Raw genomic sequence first — 21,061 nt, 5'->3', positions numbered from 1 at the left:
GACATAGTCTTCTTCCCCCAAGCCTCTCCAAAAATGCTCCATAGAAGGGAGAATTCTCTGCCACCCTTCTCTGTCATTTTAGCATCACCATCTGGGATACTACACAGCAGCTGTGATTTGGGATGCCCTAAGAGTCCAGTTCTAAGAAAAACAAGCCTGGAAACTCAGCTTTCCAGGTTCCTGCCACCCCTCAGCAGGCTGGTAGAGGGACATTTCCACAGGAGCAGGGGCCTGGCTGGTAGCTCAGGCTTGCCAAGTTCAGACAGGGTCTTCTCCATACCACAGGACAGTGGCCAAAATTCTGCAAGCCTCCCAGAACAGTTCAGTTCTGACAAGCTGACATTTTGCTAGGGAAGTGCATGGCTGGAGAAGGGAGAGAGTGTGGATATGTTTTAACCAGTTACAGTGCTTAGTCTCAGCCTGAAAAACAACTGTATTTTTTGACTGCATGAGAGATTGGTTTGTAAAGTTTCTGGGCTGTGAACAAGATAAAGCAGTGTAAGTAGGGAAAGGGAAAAAAGAGAAGTTATCTGCTTGTAAACTCGGCCCTTCTAAGCCGTAAAAACTGGTTTACTAACCTAGGCATTTAAGCCCATAGGAGAAGGGTATTCATGACCCTACCTACTGCAAGGCCCATGTTAAAAACAGAGCGCACACTTCCAATTGTCTTGCACTTAACCTTTTGGATTAAAAATTATTTTTAAAGAGAATAACTGAATGTTCACAGTCTAATTTCCTGCCCTCAACTATCCCTCCAATTCATTGGCAGAACTGAGATTTATTCCTAGGATCCTTCAGTGTTTTCTAAGACTTGTTGTCACCAAGTGATTCACAAAATTCCTGCTAAAATTTTCAACTTTGCTGTTGAAAATTGCTGCTGAATGAGGCCTGAGTCCTAAGAAAGGACTTCTCATACACTGACTGTACTCCTGTAGAATCCATTCTTACTACTCTTCCTTTTCTGGGCAGGCTAACCCACTCTGACTGTGAACAAAGGGTTTTTTAAAACAAACACAAAAACAGAAAGGTGAGAACTGGCCTCATCCCTATAGAGAAAAAAAAAACAAAAAACAATCTTGTGTTTCTAGGACTGTAAACTGTAGCTTCAGCAGTCCTGTTTCTTGTCAAACACAAGCTATGTCTACATCTGCCATGGAAAAATGATGAAAATTAAGATAGTTTCCACTATTATAATGTCTAGACCAAAAGGCAAAAGAAAAAGGCCACTTGCCAAAAGCAGCTTGTGACAGACAGGTGGCAATATTCAAGGGCTGTACTCTTTAGCTGCTCTAAAGTGGCACAGGTTTCACTGGTATCAAGAGCTGCATCCATTTACAGGCATCAAGGAATACCTATAATTGCAGCTTTACTCAGCAGTAGCCCAACTTAACAAATATTGCTGAATACATTCATATTCTTCTCTAGTATAGTCCCAGAGGACTGTCTCATCAATCCTACTGGAGACCTAGCATAAAGTATTTGTCAGCAGTCAAGAATAGTGGTGTAAGAATAGTGTCCATTGCTTTCATTAATGCTCAGAGAGCCTGTTTTACATACAGAAGCATCCTAAAAAGCAACTTGCATGTTTATGATTCCAAATATCACTACATGTAGGCTCCTACAGAGGTGTGTGAACTTCAGTGTCTCCACCAAGTGCAGCCAGGAATGGGAACAGGAATAGATAAAGCACTTCCACAATTGATGCAGCTAAGACAGAAAATTGGGCATGCTCCATTCAAGTGCTTATGTTGCTTTAAAAATGAAATTTAACTATAGATCTTAGAGACTAACTGCTGTTGGTATGAATGGGATCTGCATACTTAAATGTCTGCAATAATTTAGTCCAAAGAAAATAAGCAAAAGAAAAGTGACTTCACCTAGGCCTGTAGGTGACCTAAGCCCATTTATTGTACACAAGTCATTCCCAAGCCCCCTAACATCTTTGTTATGGCATCATAATGGCAATATGACAAGGAAGAAACCCTATGCTTGAATCATGGTTTTCTGCTCTCTATATGCACAAAGCTGTTGCCATTCCCAGGTACTGAGGGAACATCCTCTTATTTTGCAGTTCCATGCAAGAACAGCACCTCATGGTTGGCTAAGGACTACCATGAGTGCAACTTCAAGAAACAAACAATTTCTTGCCACCTACCATTTCTGACACTGCCCTAAGTAGCTAGTAGGTATACCCATTCCAGTAGTGCTGCACAGAGCACTGTGAGACTCAGGAGAACTGCATTACTAAGACTTTTACCTGGGTCACTAGACACACCTGGACTTGCTGTAATGACTGTGGTATTTGTAATGGAGTAGGCAGTTCAAGAATACAGAATCCTCCTGATCCACCACTCATAGCAGTTCAATGTTCAGTGATAAGTTATCAGTGCAAGTATAATATTTTCTAACCCTGCTCATTGCTGTGCTTGAGATTGCAAGATTTCAAAGGTAAGTTTGTACATGGTCTTACAAATCGTGGTCTGGTGCTTAATGACTTCACAATAGCCCTCCACGACACATCTCCAAAGCCTAACCTGTATTCTGCAAAATTGTGGTTATCAGCTCAGAAGGGTACAGAACTCTCCTGAAATGCACTTTAATTTTTCTGCTGCAGAAGACATTTCTATAAAGTCTTACTATTAGGCACTGCTCTCTGATCTGGTAGAACTCCTTCTGATTGAGTCTTTTGACAGTATGGCACTGTTTGGAATGACTAATGTTGGGTGAAGGTACCTCAAGGCAAATTATTAGCTTAACGTGACTGCAACCTCTAGCAGGATCTTAAAAGCACAAAATGAAAATGCTGAAAGTAGTATCCAGTGCCTCTTGTACTGTCTGGGGTCAAACTGAATTTGAACTATTAAAAATATAAGGAACACTGTGCATGTGGTGGTTCTGCTTCCCCGTCATACACTAGAACTACTGAACAGAAACAGACTTGACTACCAGTTTCTTGATGATATAGACTTACAGCCACAGTACTTATCAGCAGCTGTTAGGAGATAAGACCTAGAATTTTAGAATTTTAGAATTTTAAATTATAGAATAATTTTAGATTAGAATTTTAGAATTTTAGAAATCATGCAAAAAAACCTGCATGCTATTAGCTATAATGCTTTGTGACGGCTCTTCTTCCTCTGAAACATGTCCTGTAACATCCCTAAGCCTCAGCACCTCCATCTATAAAACAGAATTAATAACATCTTTCCAATCTACCAAATCTTTATGAGGGAAAACAAATTCTATGGTGGGAGTTTCTCAATACTTTCATTGAGACAGTCACCTCCGCTAAGTATACAAATACATACTTGATTTAAAGTTGGAGCTTTGTAAGCAGGACATGCATTTACAGAAGGGTGCAAGGAAGGGGAAGCGGGGGACACAGAGGCCATGGTGGGGAAGAGGGACTCAGAAAATGACAGTGGCCCTCCAAGCTTTGGGAAGGAGCCAGTCCTACTGTCACATCTCACAAGTGCTGCTGCTGAGTTAGCCTTAACCACGCTCAACTTCTGCCACCCCCCTCCGTACATGCACAGAGGAGAGAAAACTCATGAAACTTCTATTGCAAATTCAGGACAGTAACAGACAGCACAAACTTGGGATAGTTTTTCCCTTTGTTGGTTTGTTCCTCCAGTATTAACTTTTACAAGGTCCTACAGTTTCTGTTTACTTTGGTCACCCTGTGATTGCTGAGATACCAAATTAAAAAAAAAAAAAAAGAATTTAAAAAAAAAAAGGAAAACAAAGAGGATTGTTAGGAATAAATGGAACAGAGAGGACTCGGTTAGTAAAGTACAGGCAGTTCTTTTCCCTTGACATGGCTCGACACTTAAAAGTCTTTCATTGCCAGGGTTACAAAAAGCTTTTCACAAGCATTTCTGGTTGGGAATATAGTATTTCTTCCTAGTGACACTATTTTGTTTGTCTTGGCATGCAGGCATTGTAATCAAGTCTATATATTACAGGACTGTGCCCTAGCACAAATGGCAGACATTTCAAATCCTATTTACTTAGGTTTCTTCCCTGCCCAACAAATTGTCTAAAAATAGATAGTCAAGACCTCATACTTTACATCTACGTCATTCCTTGTGGCTTAAGTGAGGTAAGGAATGTCGTTTTCCTCTCCTCTTTCACTAACTGTTTCAATCTTTAAGTACACAGATCCCCCTTCCCCCTCCCCCTCTCTTTTCTGTCTTGCTTGTGAGCAGCCAGCAAGCTACAAAAGCCTTATTATGACAATGTCTTCTGTCTTTTGCTTCTGTCACACTTCTATTGCTTGAGATAAGGGCACTGGAATTGCTGTCCAGGTATACCTTTTACCATCCATGTCCTTCTCCACTCACGGTAACCCACTGGCATTTCTGTTCCTCCTCAGTAGACTTTAGCTCTAAGTGGTTTGACCTTGGAATGACAGTCAAAGTTTGGTTTCAGAAAGGGTTGATCCTACCTTCCAGATTATAGAATATTGGAATGGCAGCCTCTGAGAACTTGATGGGATGCAGTTCTGCAGTAGACAGTGATGCTGTTGTCATCAATGAAGAACTGAGGTACTGCCAATAATTAAACTGCACCCTACAGGAAAGAGTTTCTGAAAGTAGCTTTCAGACAAGTAGGTCTGAGATGCAACCAGCATACAAGTATTTATGCTGCTTAACATTTCCTGTGGCTCAACTAGAATAGCTTTTATGTTCTCCAGCATTTAATCAGTATAGAAATGGTAGCACAACCCTAAAATGGCTTTCAGGGGACTTGGACTTGAGTATAATGTTGGAAGAATGTTTAAAGAGTGGGATGGACAACAAAAGAAACATAGTTCATGAAATAAGAGGGAATGAGTTTTTGAAAACCTTTATGAGCACAATAACTTTTTTTTTTAAAGGCAGACTGAGTATCAGAAAGGATTTCTAGAACAGAAATTACTTTGGGTTTAGTCACACTGAAAGTGAAGCCAGAAGTGATGGAGAGATGTACTCAGGGTCTCACACAGAGTCAGTTCCTGCTCTAACTGTTAAGACTAATTAAACTATAGCAACTAGCTCAATCATTTTATTTAATAAGGCCTTATCTTATGGTCTGTCACAATGAAAGTAAAGAATGACAGGTTCCAGTATAACACAAGGAGCAATTAAATAGGTCAAACTCTGCACCTGGAGGCTACAATACTTGTGAAGTGATGGTATGCCAGCAGGCATGAGCATGCCCTATGCCTTTATCTTCTTTATATCATAAGAACTCCAGGACTTTTGTTTTCCTATAGAAAAACTAAAGAAAGAAAATCTAAAATAAAGAAAATAAGAGACTGAATGAAGAGGATTTTTTTTTTTTTACATATACACTGTTAGTCCAGGGATAAGAAAAAGATCAAAAGATGTTTGTCCTAGTTAAACAGTGTGACTACTTCACATTTCCCAGGAAAAGTAAAACACCCTAGTCTGACCTGAAGGTTTTTAAGGCCAAAATCCTCAGTCTTTTTTATTTTTTTTTTAATGGCTTATTCTTTCACTGTCTAGGTTTCTCTGTCTATAAATTACATAATCAAAAACCCAAACCAAAATGCTCATTGCAACCTGACAGGGCAAAGGAAGTGTTACAGAGCAGGGAAGACTTCCCCCTTTTTGAGCCACCTATTGGTCCCTACTCTTGCAGTGGCACTGGGCTACACAGGAAGGATGATCTACTCACAGCAGAGGACAGATGGATGGTGACATTAGATGTGACAGGAAGTTGTATAACTATGCAGGACTGTTATTTTGCCACTGAGACACACGTGTCACTAAGCCATGGGCACCTGGAAAGCAGCTCATGAGCTCTGGACTAACAGGGACACAGCTCTTTTACCCCCAAGTGCCTGACATTTTGTGTTAAGAGTCTCAGTCTTTCCAAGCAGGTATACAGTCTACCTGAACTGATCTGAAGGGGAGTAGAAAGGGACAGGAGATAAGCTTGATCTCAGACTTCAGTCTGTTGCCTGAGACAGAATTTATCAAAACAAACAAAAACAAAACAAAACAAACACAAAAAAGCCATCAAGCCATCAGACATCAAAATCTTCCAAGTCATGGAGCATCTTTTTCTATATTATACATTTTCTTCTTCCTGGTTATTCGTAACCACCGTGACATGGAGAAGTTGGCAAAGTCTGAAAACTTAACTCCGGCCTTTCCCAGACTTTGGGTCTGAGAGATCCTGAAACCCTGGGCTGAGCTGGAAAAGCATGAAAATCTGTCTATCACTCGCACATCTTATTCTGCCCAGGTTTTTAAGCCTTATGCTATGTTACAGCGTTAGGGCTCTCTCTCACTACACTGCCTAAATTCAGTAAGAAGATGACCTTCGCTTCCAAAGCAAGTCAGTCCCCAAGTAAGTATATGATGTATGACGCTTCCAAATTACTCTTTTATTGATGCTGAAGTTATTTTTGGCAGACGAAGAGAAGTTTTTCCTTCCCCCCCCCCCTTATATTTTTTTCTCCAATCACACAGGATTACGTACGTCTGCACAGTAATCTAATGCCCTGCGGGCAATTCAGTACCTTGCCCAGACGTTTTTAAGTTAGGATGAAAGCCTCCACGTTTATGTCTTTTGGGAAAAAACACCATAAAACAACAAAACAAAAGCCTCTAGTAAGAGGTTAAGCTGAATAACTTATTTTGATATAGGCAAGTGCCGTAAGCTTCCCGTTTTTTTAAAATATATGGTTGCGGGTTTTTTTTTTTTTCTTTTTCTCCCCCTGGCTTGCTTGTGACCCACCAAACAGACCACCCCAAGAAACTCTTCTGTGATGTCGAGACATTCACAGAGGGCCGGGAAAAGGGTGAATGTCACCGCAGGCAGAACCAGCGATACCTGCCCCAAACTCTCCCCTATAACCCCCGCGACAACCGGGCTGGCACCGCAAGCCACCGGGAAGAGCACCGAGCCACCCGCCGGGCATCTGCATCTGCATCTTGGGGTGCTCCCACCAGCACCTCAAAAGCACCCAGGGGGGCCCCTCTGTTTGCCCTTCACCGCTGTCCCCTTCCTTTTCCCTTCCCCGAACACCTCTCTTAGTGGCTCTATACCCGGTGCAGGAAAAGGCGCGGGGAAGGCTCAGCCGCCCCCCCCCCCGCCCCCTTCCCACCGGGCTGTACCCGCTCGCCCGAAGGGACCTCGGAGTCGCCCACCCCCTGTCAGCGAGGAGAGCCGCCAGGCAAGCCCGTGAGGCTCTCAACACCCTCCCTGGCCGCCGCCTCACCTTGTACTTCATGGCTGCGGAGGGCTGAAGGGTCGCGATCCACAACTACCACACTTCTCCCCACCGCATCACCCCCGCCGCCTCTCCGGGGGCCTCTCCGGGCCCCGCCGCTCGCCCGGCCGCCAGGCTGCCCCGCTCCTTTGCATAGCGGCCCTCCCATTGGAGACTCGGGGGAGAGGGAGGGGGAACAAGGCGGAGCTTGCCCGCCTGCCCGCCCCCCCAAGCCCCGGCCGGTGGCTCCGAACGCCGCGGGCGCTGAGGGGGGGGACGGGGCTGGGTGGTGGTCACTTCCCCCCCTCCCCGACCCCGCTCTATATAGAGGGGGAGAGGCAGTCCCGCTTCCTGGGTACCTCGCTGTAGGACGGATGTAGGTTGGAGTGCCGGAGCGTGTCCAGGGAAGGGCCTGGAGCATATGTCCTGTGAGGAGAGGCTGAGGGAGCTGGGGTTGTTCAGTCTGGAGAAGAAGAGGCTGAGGGGAGACTTTATGCTCTCTATAACCACCTCAAGGGAGGTTGGAGCAAGGAGGGAAACAGCCTCTTAAGTGAACTGTGATAGGACCAGAGGGAATGGATGGAATCTGCGCCAGGGGAGGTTCAGGCTGGATGTTAGGAAACATTTTTTCACTGAGAGTTGTCAGGCATTGGAATGGCCCAGGACAGTGGTGGAGTCACCATCCCTGGAGGCATTTAAAAGCCATTTGCACTTGGTCCTTAAGGACGTGGTTTAGTAGTTGACTGTGGTGTTAGTCAAAGGTTGGACTGGATGATCTTGGAGGTCTCTTCCAACCTAAAACATTCTGTGATTCTGTCAGCCAGTGACACTCACCCGTGCTCCAGTTCTCCGCATGGAACGGGATGCCCGAAACAAAAGGCTTTCTGTCACCCTCCCCCGGCTGCTGCCTCTGCTGCCATGGGGGATTTCTGGGCCTGTCGAGGTTCAAAGGCAGCCCTGGGAAGAGTGGCTCTCAAGTGATAAAGTAGTGAGGCACTAAAACTCTCCCTCACAGCCTGGCCTGGCCTGGGGGCTGCAGGGCTGGGTCCTGCCCTGCCAGACAGGCTGCATGGAGCCACCTGCATGATGCTGAATTTTCCTGGTGCTGTGAACCCCCTTCCCTCCGTCGCTTCCAGAATTGCCTTTTGAGCCTGCAGCTTTTGGAAGGGTTGAACACTTCACGCTACTCTGTTCCTGTCTTCCTGTTCATGTTTTGTTCTTGATTGTCTGCCTCTTGAACTAAAATTCTAAGTATTCTGTTTGTCTGGGAAAAGCCTGTTATTTAAAGACTTGATTAGATACCAGAGGTCAAGATACCTTAAATGATCTAGAGATGTCCATTGTAAAGAATGACCGTGACAAATAAGGAGTATTTGAAAGAGAGTGATAATTAACTCTGGTATCTTAGGGGCAGATAGAGCAGGGGAAAGAAATGTGTGGAGATTCTCCATCCTTTTAAGTCAGACACCTCAATCAGGCATGATTAATAAGGTGCACAAAATAGTAGTCTTTTTGTATGGGATGCAGTGCAGCTTGTTTGGATGAACAGGAAAAAAATTCTCTCCTTTTTGCTCAATTTGCATCTTATCCAACATCTCTAGGTCACAGATGGACTCAAGACTATTTCTAGTGGCCTAAGGAAAAACAGTAAAGAAGAATCTTGTACTACCAGATTACCAACATAACTTCATTCCATACTACAGTGATATCCTTAAATTCTTATGCAACTAATCCTCCAGAGAGGGATCCTATTGCTGAAATGGCTTCATGGCTTCTAAAGAATGCCATACTTTTATCTGTAATCTCCTTCATTCTCTGTTTCCAAGGCAGAATATGTGGTTGTGCTATACAATTTTACTAAATGCATGCAAAATATTTCTTTTTCTATGCTTTCTTTTTGACTGCACGTGCCCTAAGTCGTTCGTTGATTAGCCCCTGTCAGTACGAAAGATGTCCCAGTGATTAGCAAGAAAAGTGATTTTCTGCTTTCTGCAGAGCAGAGCTTACCACTGAGAGTGGGCTCCTTATGCAGTACTATAGTTTCACTGTCTATAACTCCTTGTAGGGGGGTTTCTGTGGGTTTTTCTATCTGTTTTTGTTCTGCTGTTGATTCTTCTGATTTTCCAGTAAGATAATTGAAGTAGATAATACTTTACACATGCTTAGTTTGGGGCAGCATTGCTTTAAGTGTAACATAAAAAAAAATCTGTGTAGTTCAAGTGGATATGCATAACCAGCTTACTATTAGAAGAGTGCAAATCTCTTAGGAGAGTTTGACCTTTGGTTTTCTTTTTCTGTTGTTTTTGCCTCTCATAATCCAAGGACAAAGAAATTTCTCAAGAGTACAGAGGGTGCAGTGGCTAAGGTGTTAGTGTGGTACTGGACTGGCTTATTCCCTGATGAAGGACTGTATAATCTCTTTCTGTGCCACCATTGCTATGAAGATAAATACATTAAAGATTGTAAAACCATGTTAATAAGAACCAGATAAGTATCAGAGACAAAAATAAGAAAACAGGAATCATATTTCTGACTTCACCTACATTTAAATGCAGAGTGCATCTGGTTTCCAGTCATCCCACCAATGGTGATATTTTTCATGTAAGTGGTGGTTTTTCTTTTCCAGAATGCTTTACAATCACAGTATGAAACCTAAGCACATCTGAGAAGCTGTGCCTTCTGCTTTTGTTTTAGCTTGCATTGCTTTTAATGTATGTAAAATATCCCTGACTGATCTTAATATGAGGTGAGCAATGTGTTAATGTAAAATTCTATTTGGGTCATTCACTCGTATAATTTTACCTTTATAGCTCTCAATAGTTCATACTAAATATTTTAAATTAGATGCCACTGGGATAACACTTTTGGGCACAAAAACATGAAGTCTAGGGGTGTTGATAACTACACTTCACAATTCTGAAGGAACAGAGACAAAAATTGGTATTTTATAGAGAGAAAAAGAGCTTGCCATTGCACACCACCTCCTCAGTAAAGTCCCACTGCTCATTTTATTCACACACCCTCCCCCTCTCTCACCTACTCACTCAGTTTACCATCTTAGGTTTTCTTTGCACTTTGAGGGGGGTTTTAATTTCTCTCAGGGTGAAATACTCCTGCTTAGTGCAAGACTTCTAGCAGAGCCAGCAGCGTGGCAGAGCTCGTCCATCTCTCACGAGCAGCAGCAATTAGATACACCTTGAAAGAGAAATTTGTAACTATGGTCCTCTAACCTCGACACATTACTGTAAGAAGCCAGGAGTGTGACAAGCACACATTTATGGTTAGTGCGAGCACTTCGCTTTTCTTGAGGACCTTGTTGACTGCTGTGCCTTTACTATGTAATATTGTATTTCAGGCATAGTCTTGGAAAGTTTTGAGTTGGTTGCCTTGGATAATCAGCTTAATTATACAATGGAACATGCTGATGAGGAAGCCAAGACCTGGTGTTACTGATGTCTGTGTTGTGGAGGCAACTTGAGCTATATAGCCAGGATTTATAACTGCAGGCCCTATTGAAGTGCTCAGGAGGGTAATTCATGTAATGTGTCTTTTTGCTTCACAGCACAGCAATGGCTTGATTCACTGCCTCATATTTTATGCTGCTGCAATTCTAGCAGGGCAGCGAATGGGTTCTGCCACTTTGTCTTGTGCCTGCATCAGTGGCTTTTGTTTGTTTCTTTGCTTATGCCGAGGGCAATTAATATTCCTCTCTGCTCATTTGGCCAACTTACTGCTTGTCTCCTGCTCCCATACACCACCCTGGTGAGTTTACCCCTTCCTTGATTTCTCATTGCACCACTGGTCTGTGTCCTCCCGGTGCCCTCCTGATCGCCATTTGGGGTTCTGGGGTACTTGGGGGCAGCAGCAGGTGACATGGTAGGACAGCCAAAGGGACTGCTTGCCAGCCAGGCTCTCCAGCTCACCTGCCACAACCCTCAGCACACAATGTGAAATGGAGCTGTCAGCCAGGCTGGGGAGGGAACACCCATTGAAGCAAATCACCCACCTATCGCCCTTTGACAGTTGATAGGAGAGGAAAACGAGACAGATAGCCTATTTTGAAAGGTTGCTCAAACAAAAATCCCTTGTTTCTATTTCCCCGTGACACAACCTGACTAAAGAGAGACACAGCAGAGTGTCTCCAACACAGCTGAGAGAGTCTTTTCAGGAAGGGTCTGTGAACTCTGTGTTTGGGAAACATTAACTATCTTTTTTTTTTCCTGCACAAAGCCCTGACTATCCTTTGGATAATGTTGTGTGACATCTGCATGACTTTTTCCTGTCATACTTGGCCAGGGGATTGAGATTAAAATTAATTTAGTTGTAGTGCCACTGCACTTTATGAGCAAAGGGGTTGTTGTATTTAGACTTGGTCCTGCTGCCTCTATAATGCTACCCAGACTATTTCATCGGGTATGCAGTGGATGGAAATTCTTCCATATAGAATGGTTTTATGCAGGAATTTGCTTGCTTGGACAGATCTATTAAAAAAGATGAAATTCTGCTGTTTCCTGAAAAGAACATTGACAAAAATTCACTCCTGACGTGGGCAGGCTTCTATATCTGCACAGAAAGGCCCCCTCTTCTACCTCATTAGGAGATAATGAGAAAAAGATTTCATTTTCACCCAAAGAAGGGAATATTTTGCATTTCAGCAAACCAAAACAAAGTCTGCTCTGTTTTTCTTTGACCAGTGATGGGAATCTTTTCAAGCAAGCAGTCTATTCCATTTAACAGTAACCAAAGTCTATCCTGGCAGACAGAGGGGTGAGTAGCAGTTACTGTAGTGGTCACATTTAAATTCAAGGCTCAAATTGTGAGAATAACATTTTTTAAGAGAAACACATTTTAAATGTTGACCATCCTTTTCCATTCCACCTAAGATGCCTTTTAACTACAAGGCTAGTTCACTTGCCTTGCTCTAGAATTCTACATTCCTATAATATATATGAACTAATCCTACAAGCATCCCACCTCCTTTCATGGTAAAGTACAAAAGCTGTTCACATTCTCAAGAAAGGCATTTTATGCAGTGTTCCTTCAGGAATCGCTCATTTAACTTTGTAAGTCAACCATCAAGGCCCTGTTTAGTGACCCTCCTTCAGCTAAAGGGAATAAATACATCTCCTGTCCTCTCTGTTTTGCTTCAAATGCCAGCCAGAAGGAAACATACTGGTGTCCTCCCACCCAAAAGGTTTTGAAAGTGAATCTAGCCTTTGTTAGCCTGAGAAATCACAGAAGGCAGTCAGAGTTTAGATGTTCTGGCACTGGCTATCACTAAGCCACTATGCTGTTCCAGTGAATAAAAACAAAAAAATCCCTGAAAAGTCTGTTCTGTTAAAAAAAATAAAATACAATTCTTACTTGTTATTAGAAGCAGACAATCACCTTCTCATGGGAAGATGAACTTGGGAAAGGAAATTATGGGACCACTATTAAAATAGGATGAGGGTCCCATGTCATTCTGAAGAAAGAAGAGAATGTAAAATTGAAATGAATTAGATTTATCTCTGGCCAAGTGCTAACTGCAGGTGAGGAGGTAAATGAAAAGGTTTTCCAGGTCCTTGCAGCACAGCAGCTCCCAGGCCATCCAGCTGGTGTGGAACATGTGGGTCAGGGGAACTTCATGAAGGAATTTATGGAAGAGGGCAGCAGTCATAGCTGAATTGCCACTCACACTTTGCAAAGCTGAGGCAAGTAAGAGCCCTGCAAAGCTCTGCAGATAATGGCTCATAGGGTAGGAGAGATGGCAGAAGCTGTGGCTTCAAGGTGGGTGCAGGGCTGTGGCAGACTGGGTTCCCAGTGCTTGCCTGCCCAGGAACCAGTTGTGTTGGGAGGGCAGGAAGAATGCAAGGTATGCGAGGAAGACTGGAGAGAGAAAAGAATGTCAGGATGGAGCACTAACTGGCCTGTTCCTCCCAAAGATACTGTCAAAGGGTTATTCATTTCCCAAACAAACAAACGAGTCTTAAAGTCCTGCTTGCAGAATACACTCCTTTATTTTCCCCTCCGGCACTGAATATTTTTAATACATGGGTTAAAAAATACAGGCTTGCTTCCAGACGTGTGGCGTGCATACCATTCAACCTACTGATGCCAAAAGAGGGGTTGTTTTGTTTTTCTTAAGAAAAGCTGAGAAATAGCATGACTGTGGAGACTGCAAAAGGCTTCTGTTCTCTCTGGTTCACAACTGTGCAGATGAAATATGATAAATGTAACACAGGGAGGCTGCTCAAGAGGAAATGTATGTTTAGGCATCACAGCTTGTTTAAGGTTATAGGAATGGAGTACTGGAACTGGAATTGCTTCAGATGAGCAACTTAGGCGAAAAGCTTCGGCATGTTAAGCTTTTCATGCAGTCATGAGAAGTCACACTGCTAGCATTCAAAAGCTCAGATCTTTACCTGAACTTTCTACTTGAACTTTCCCTAGTTTGGGCAAAACTCTGAAGCAGAGATTTTATTGATGTGGATCATGTTACATTATTCCACCAGGTATTAAAATTTTAAAAATAGAAGTGAACTGACTAAGGTTTTTCTTTTTGGTTTTGGGTTGTGTTTGTTTGGTTTTGGACCAAAGAAGTACTTGTCTAAATACTCTTCTCTCTCTTCTGATGTGCAAAATGCACACTACTATAACTTGCCAGAAACTCAAAACTGACCCTAAAATACAAGCTCTCCTGACTGAAAATTGTCCATCAGTTTTACATATCATCAAAGGAATCATATCATGAGAGAACTAGACAACTGTGTCCACTTCCTTATAAAACCTTTTATTTATTTTCTCTCTGTTTTAAGGAACATTTTGTTGCATTTCTCACTCACTTCCTTTAGTGAAGGTAATCTGCTCTTGTTGTATTTTATATCCTCATAATTTCCCTCCTCCTATTTCTCACCAGCAACTCTTTCATAGCACCAAAAACGTTTCTTCCTGGTAGGGCAGGCAGCTTGGTGGTTGCCCTTTAGCCCACAAATAGTTCTTTCCAGTGGCAGGAGGAAGCAAACATGAAAATTTTATGTAATGCAAAGCGGAGATTTTAAATACAAAAAAATTCCAAAGGGGAAACTCCATTTTTGCCTTTATCACCAAGCTTCTCATTTAGCCTCAGCCTGGGGGTGTTTTGAGGCTTGAGGAATTTCTAGAGGTTTTCGGAAGAAGGATCTACAACAGGAAAGCAATCATCTTTTCTTTCTTTTACCTTACCCAAATCTATGGAAATCAGTCAATATCCAGAACAACAGAGTACAGGATATGAAATGTCTCACTCTGACTTATTTTTCTCTTCTTTGCCTGTTGGTTTTTAAGCTCTCATCTCCTACCCAGTGCAAATTTGCATATCCACAAAACTGCCAAAAATGGTTATCTTTTCTGCCATCTAAATCCGTTTATGGTCTGCTCTCCCAAAATCATTCTTTAAAGGAAAATGACCAATTTCCAAACCCCTCCTCCTCTTCTTGTTGTTTTTAACAAGCAATTCAGTCCAATGTTTTTAAAATAAAAGATCATTGCATTGCTATGTATTACAGGACTCTCAGGAAACAACACAAGAGAAGGAACATGGGAACTCCGTTCCCTCTCTTTTCCATTGCTAACTTTTGCAAACTCTGAGCGCTTCCAGCAATGGGGTGAAAAGGACAGAGCATGTTCCCATTGCCAAAGCTTCCCTCAGCTTCACCAGGACCAGGATTTGGCCCACATCACGTAGCATCCCAAGCCTTGGCTTCCACTTAATTGTCTCCTCATCATGGACTGTCTCTGCCGAGGGAGGCAGTGCTTGCAGATAAGTCAGCTCTCCTGATAAGAAGCAGTTATCCTGCTTCTTGCTTCTGTCTGGATATTGACACTTGCACATCTGATAGAAGCACCACTCTTGGGATGACATGAAAGGAAGGCTGCGAATGAGCCTTTCCTGGTCTGTCCTCCAACACCTACGTTGTATGCTCTGTCTGCCCTTTCTCTCACATCCCCTTTGACTCGTGGCATGTGCTCTTGGAGTCTGATGAGGGCTTGAGTCATAAGGGTTGACACAAGGATTTGACTGCTCACCTCCTCAGTTCCACCCTGTCTGGGAGCTGGAAAGATCTGTCTCCACATGTACACTGGTCTGACATGACTATCTGAGTGCTGTAAATGCTGTCTCAGAGACGTGAAAATCAAAAAGATGTGCTGGGAGACCAGGCTTCAGGTATATATACATATATATATATATATACACACATATATGTAGATAGGGATGAAAGGTTTGAAATGAAGCTGGTGGAATGAGCTCCTTAGACTGTTCTTAAAATTTTGTTTTTCTTATTTCTCAGGGGTGGATCTTCTGGTGCAGAGATAAAACGTGGGAAAGCATATAAAGTGCAAGGTACCAGGTGCTGACTCCTGACATGGGTAAAAGGAAAAGTCTATGAGAGCAAGTTGCATTTGTCGGAGCTGTTGTAACCACTGCAGGGAGGAAAGGAGGGAGCCATTTCTTTGAATTTGTGGGAAAAGGGAGATGGATGGAGAATTAGACTATTATTAATCAAAATTATGATAGAGAAATACTCAGGGGCATTAGAGAAACAAAGCACCCCACACCTTACATAGATCAGTACAGATCTATGCATTTTCTGTCTTTTGAGAAGTATGTTCCCCTCCTTACTTTGATATTTAAAACATTCTGCACTTGATAAAATAAATAAAATAAAATAAAATAAAATAAAATAAAATAAAATAAAATACAATAAAATAAAATAAAATAGTTCTCTGAGACTGAACCACATTTTGGTAGCTGCCAAGATAACTTTATAAAGACAGACAAATTTGTGTTAAATTAAAAAATATATATATCACACTAGAAAGTTATGTAAGATTCTATTTTAAAATCATCTGGTCCTAATTTACTAAATTTACTGCCTCAGAGCTAATGCCAAACTGCTACATTTGATTTATAGAAATACTTTAGCACATTTTTCCATCAGGCTATTGTAGAGTATATTTACTGCCTTTTTATTATTGTTAAAAATGCAGACTTCTTTAAAGGAAAGGAACATTTTTGAAGGGCTTATTGATAGTTTCTCACAGGATGCCAGGAGACATGCAGATAGTAAACAATGCTGTGTGCTTAGGAACATTCCACTCGCTTTTCAACTCCTTCACCAATTTTTTTTTCTCTTCGTAATTGAACAAAGTGATCCATCTGGTAAATGGATGTTTGAAAATGTCCGGTTTGTGCCAAACCACTTTTCTTAAGTACAGACTACATTTTTTTCAGTCAAATATTTAAACAGCAGCCGTACTCTGATGCATTGCTAACCATTTACAAAACACACACAAAACCCAGACAGCAGGCAGGGGGGAGTTGGAGTGGAAGAAAGCTTAACAAATATTCCATTAAAAATCTATCTAAAAATATCATGTTCTCCTTTCCCTCCCATACAAAGGTTTCCAAATGGGAAATGACTGCTAGGGAGTAGGACCCATACCCTGTGTTCAGCAGAGTAATAGAACTCATGCTAAATTTTATGCATGTGCTCAAGCCCTTCCTTATTCTTTCATATGTATGTGCTTCACTGAATTGAGTTCTCAGTGAGCCCTTGTCCAGTTTTGCAACAAAAGTGTGTTCCAGAATATGTTTCATGTTTTTTCAGATTTTGAGAAGTCATCGTAGCTGTTTTTCACCTGCTTCCATCTCTCATTGAACTGATCTGCAAAGTTTGCACTATATGCAATGCCTTTCCCTAATTTTTATTCCTCTGTGTATACTGATCTTCTGAACCCAGAAGTGCTAAAATGCCACAAAGTAGAGGGAATTTTCCTGGTATTTCCAGTTTAAGTAAAAGTAGGTAGTACTAGATGCCCCCTCTTCTGTGGTAAACTCAGGCTGATTCAGATCTCACCTAGCATATAGTCATACTGATAACTCTTCTCTAAAAGTACCCATGCAGATACTTGAATCTAGTATTGCCTGCTTTTGTTTTCATAGAATCATAGAATCATAGAATTGGCTGGGTTGGAAGGGACCTCGGAGATCATCAAGTCCAGCCCTTGAATCACCATTGTGGTTGCTAGACCATGGCACTGAGTGCCACATCCAGTCTCTTTTTAAATATCTCCAGGGACAGAGAATCCACTACTTCCCTGGGCAGCCCATTCCAATGTCTGATCACCCTCTCCGTAAAGAAATTCTTTCTAATATCCAACCGAAACCTTCCCCAGCACAACTTAAGACCGTGCCCTCTTGTCTTGTTGAAAGTTGCCTGGGAAAAGAGCCCAACCCCCCCCTGGCTACCCCCTCCTTTCAGGGAGTTGTAGAGAGCGATGAGGTCTCCCCTGAGCCTCCTCTTCTCCAGGCTGAACAGCCCCAGCTCCCTCAGCCTCTCCTCATAGGATCTGTGCTCGAGTCCCTTCACCAGCCTGGTTGCCCTCCTTTGGACCCGCTCCAGGACCTCGATATCCTTCCTAAACTGAGGGGCCCAGAACTGGACACAGTACTCGAGGTGTGGCCTCACCAGCGCTGAAGTTTTGATACTTCTCTTTCCTCAGCCATCTCTACAACTGTGCCCTGTTTAGTCCTAGATTCAAATTCAAAGTCTCCTGAAGTCACACAACTAACTAACCTCAGGGACTTTAACTTCAGCCCTACTTTGAGTCCATAAACTTCCTCCCATTTTGAAGCCCAAATCTCTGAATAATTTTTGAAGTTCAGAACAGTTTTCTTTTTTGCCTTGATGCAGCCAGACATCAGACTTTTAAAGCCAGCCTTAAAAAAAATTCATCAATGCTTTAAAAGTGTCTGATCTTAATAGAAGCACTTCCAGATGAGCTGGGTTTGCACAGCTGAAGAGGCTGCTAGTTCAGTAAAAGACTGAGAAGGTGTAATCCTGGTCCTAGCAAAGCTGACTCCAGGATGGCTCTGGCTCCATGGTACCCTATGTTTAGTCTCAAGATAGAAAAGATTTCCTCATCCATCTCAGTCTCACACTGCCAAGGCAAAATGGATCTCTCTTTGGTATCTAGGAGTGTCTTGCCACTGTGTCTGCTTGTAACCTCCCAAGATTTTATGGCATTTCAGTTTTGTGAAACAGGTTACTAGGCTGTTGTGTTGGGGTTTTTCCTAGTTGTTATTATAGTTGTTAAAGGACTGTCAGGAAAGTTGTTTGTTGTCCAGCAAAAAATGAGAAAATTTCCATGCAGCTCGTCAAGTACAAATTCACTACATCTTCTCAAATGCTTCTGTGATATGCATGCATGAGAGCCACTCATTAAGAAATGAAAGGGGGAGGGGGTAAAAAGGTCACAGCTGGGAAAAGAAATGATTCAGCACTAGTTTTTGCGGGCTGGCATTTGTATTTGGGGGTCAAAGTCAGTGTAAAGTTGTCAGTGTTGTTCTGTGTTCTGTTCTGGAGAGGGGATAACGGCGCAAGACCAGCAAAGTGCTAAAGTCTAAATTTAATTTGACACACCATGAAAATGAGACAATTGTGTGCTAGCTGGTTGAGGTCCAGAGATGTCACCTCCCATTACTATCATTTGTTGAGTCCTTGCCAACATTTGTCCATTTTTCACAGTCCCATCAATGCTATGGAAGAATATTCTGGGACTCCCCTTCAGTCTGAGGAAGAGTGGAGCTTTGTTTTTTGGGAGCTAATCCCCTTAAGCCCCTTAAACCACTTCCTCTTCCCATTGCAGTGAGGTTTTCTTAATGCCTTTTTGTGTATTTTGTTTTGTTTTGTTTTCACGACCAGTGCTCTTGGGGCTGTTTCCCTGTCTCCCTGAAAGGTCAGGGCTTCTTTTCTCTGGATTGCCATTCATATGGTGAGTAGCAAGTGCTCCTCCTGCCCCCTTCCCTCAGGCTTTGAGGCTGCTGTGTTTGCTGACCTCGGTTCTGTTCTTTGAGGCTGACAGAGGTTATTTAATTAATTCACTCTTCAGAAAAATAAGAGTTCTGTAAAAACAAGTGAGTTTATATCCCTTACTGCTATTTATCTCTACTTCACCCAAATGTATGGGTAAATAAAAAGCACATCTCTATCTTTCAGTCTTTTCTTTGCACAGTGATACAACAAAAGACACCTGATGCAGAGAGGAATTTTTCCACCTGCAGCTCTGGACAACTTTCAGCTCTATTTTAATGTGTGTCCTGTTGTTTTCCCTTGTAGAGTTTGTTCTGTATGTTAGATAAAAGAAAACAAACATGCATGTGGAATGTTTATATAGTCATGGTGCTAGACTTTGGTTGTATTGTATGTAAGCAGGTGTCACCAGATAATCTAAAATATATAAGCTGTCCCATTTCTATAGATATATGTGACATAATCATTTACTTAAACTAGTCACACATCCTAAAGATGCCTAATATAAGCTGAATGAATTTTGCTTCCTTCTCTCTTCCATACTGCTTTCAAAACAATTTGTGATATTTCTCAGGTGGGTAATTTATTTTCGGAATAATTTGGTTTTTTTGTTCATATCATACCTCCATTTTATTAGAAAAATCTACTCTTTAATTTTTATCTTGCTTGTCATGACTCCATGATCCATTCCCCTTCAAGGTTTCAAAAATGGATGGATGGCAGATAGTGATGAGACCTTTGGACCAGACTGGGTTGTAAAAAAAGTGCTGAGTTGCTAATATGAGGCATCCTCTGCATCACAGCCACAACTAATGTGAGGAGAAGAAGGTGGTTAATTTAGCTGTTTTCTTTAGCAGAAGAAAATAAGGGAAGGATTATATATGTTGTAGTCTGCCAGTGGCTTACTGACCACATTGTGGTGTAACTTTGGTTAAAAGAACATCCCCCAGTGTTTAAATATATATTGGCTTAGAATGGTAGAGATGCAATACACCTATCTCATTCTTAAATGCATTCTCTTGCATTTAAGAAAATTCACTGCATCCCCTTTTCCAGGTTTTTCCCTGGTGTATGTGGTAGGTCAGAAATCTCTGAACTGCTGCCTGTCCTCTGAGACAGAGTAGTAGTATCATCACTGTTTTGCAGGAAGGCAAACTGAGGCTCTTGGTGATGTGTTTGTGATCACACAAGAAATGCAAAACATTTTTCGGGTAGAGGCAGCCATGAGCTGCATGGCAAGGACAGCTGGATCCTCAGCTGTGACAAAATTACTAATAGGGGAGCAAGGACATGGCTTAATGGGGCTGCTGTATCTTCACTGCATCTCCCTTATTACAGCCTTGGCCGTGTTGTAAGGCTACAAGTAGCATCTAGCTGGATTTCTCTTGTTCTTGCGTGTGTCGCCCCTCTCCTCAAAAATCAAAGTGTTTCGGAGGTTCAGTTCACTTCAGACTGTGAAGTTTTGAGGGCTGGGCTCTCAAAAGTAAATCTGTATCCACCATGGATGGGACTGGGCTGCCTGAGCATGGAGTCTATGGACAGGTCTCTCTTGGGACATTCGAGCTGATACAGAGCTGCAGCTCCAGTAAGGCAGTGATATCTCACAGGCCCCACTGTCTTATTCCCACCCTTGCATGGATGGTTGAGAGTTGAGTGCCTGAGCCTTTAGAATCCCCTGGATGTTAGGATCACAGCAAAGCTGAGCTGGAGTTTGAGACCTGCATCTTCCCTGTCCAGCAATGCATTTTTGTAGTAGGAGACACGAAGAGGACAAAACACATAAAATAATAATCACCACATCTTCAAAATATGTTTTTAGCTGCTTCCAGGTAAAATTTTTGTCCAGGATTTCTGGGAGTAGGAGAGTTTTTGTAGTCAGAGTAATAATAGTAGAAAAATCCAGGCCTGTTTCTGGGTTCAGCCAAGTGAAAATTAATCCATTGTGAAATTGTCACAGCCTGCTTGCTTAGGCAGCCATGACCTCTGCCACTTTTATCCTGTA

General features: G+C 42.4%; 1 protein-coding gene across 1 annotated transcript in view; it reads right to left on the bottom strand.

Moving 5' to 3' along the window:
- NEDD9 (neural precursor cell expressed, developmentally down-regulated 9) overlaps positions 1–7,332 on the bottom strand; it is a 37,868-nt gene extending 30,536 nt beyond the window's left edge. The window contains exon 1 of the mRNA XM_030445220.1: positions 7,235–7,332. Coding sequence (XP_030301080.1) covers positions 7,235–7,246 — 12 coding nt within the window. The 5' untranslated portion in view covers positions 7,247–7,332. The remainder of the gene's footprint in view (positions 1–7,234) is intronic.
- Between the last annotated feature and the right edge of the window lie 13,729 nt (positions 7,333–21,061).

The sequence above is a fragment of the Calypte anna genome, chromosome 2, assembly GCF_003957555.1.
Source record: "Calypte anna isolate BGI_N300 chromosome 2, bCalAnn1_v1.p, whole genome shotgun sequence".
Taxonomy (NCBI): Eukaryota; Metazoa; Chordata; class Aves; order Apodiformes; family Trochilidae; genus Calypte; species Calypte anna.
Note: the sequence above shows the minus strand (reverse complement) of the source record. Positions and strands in the feature narration are given on the sequence as shown.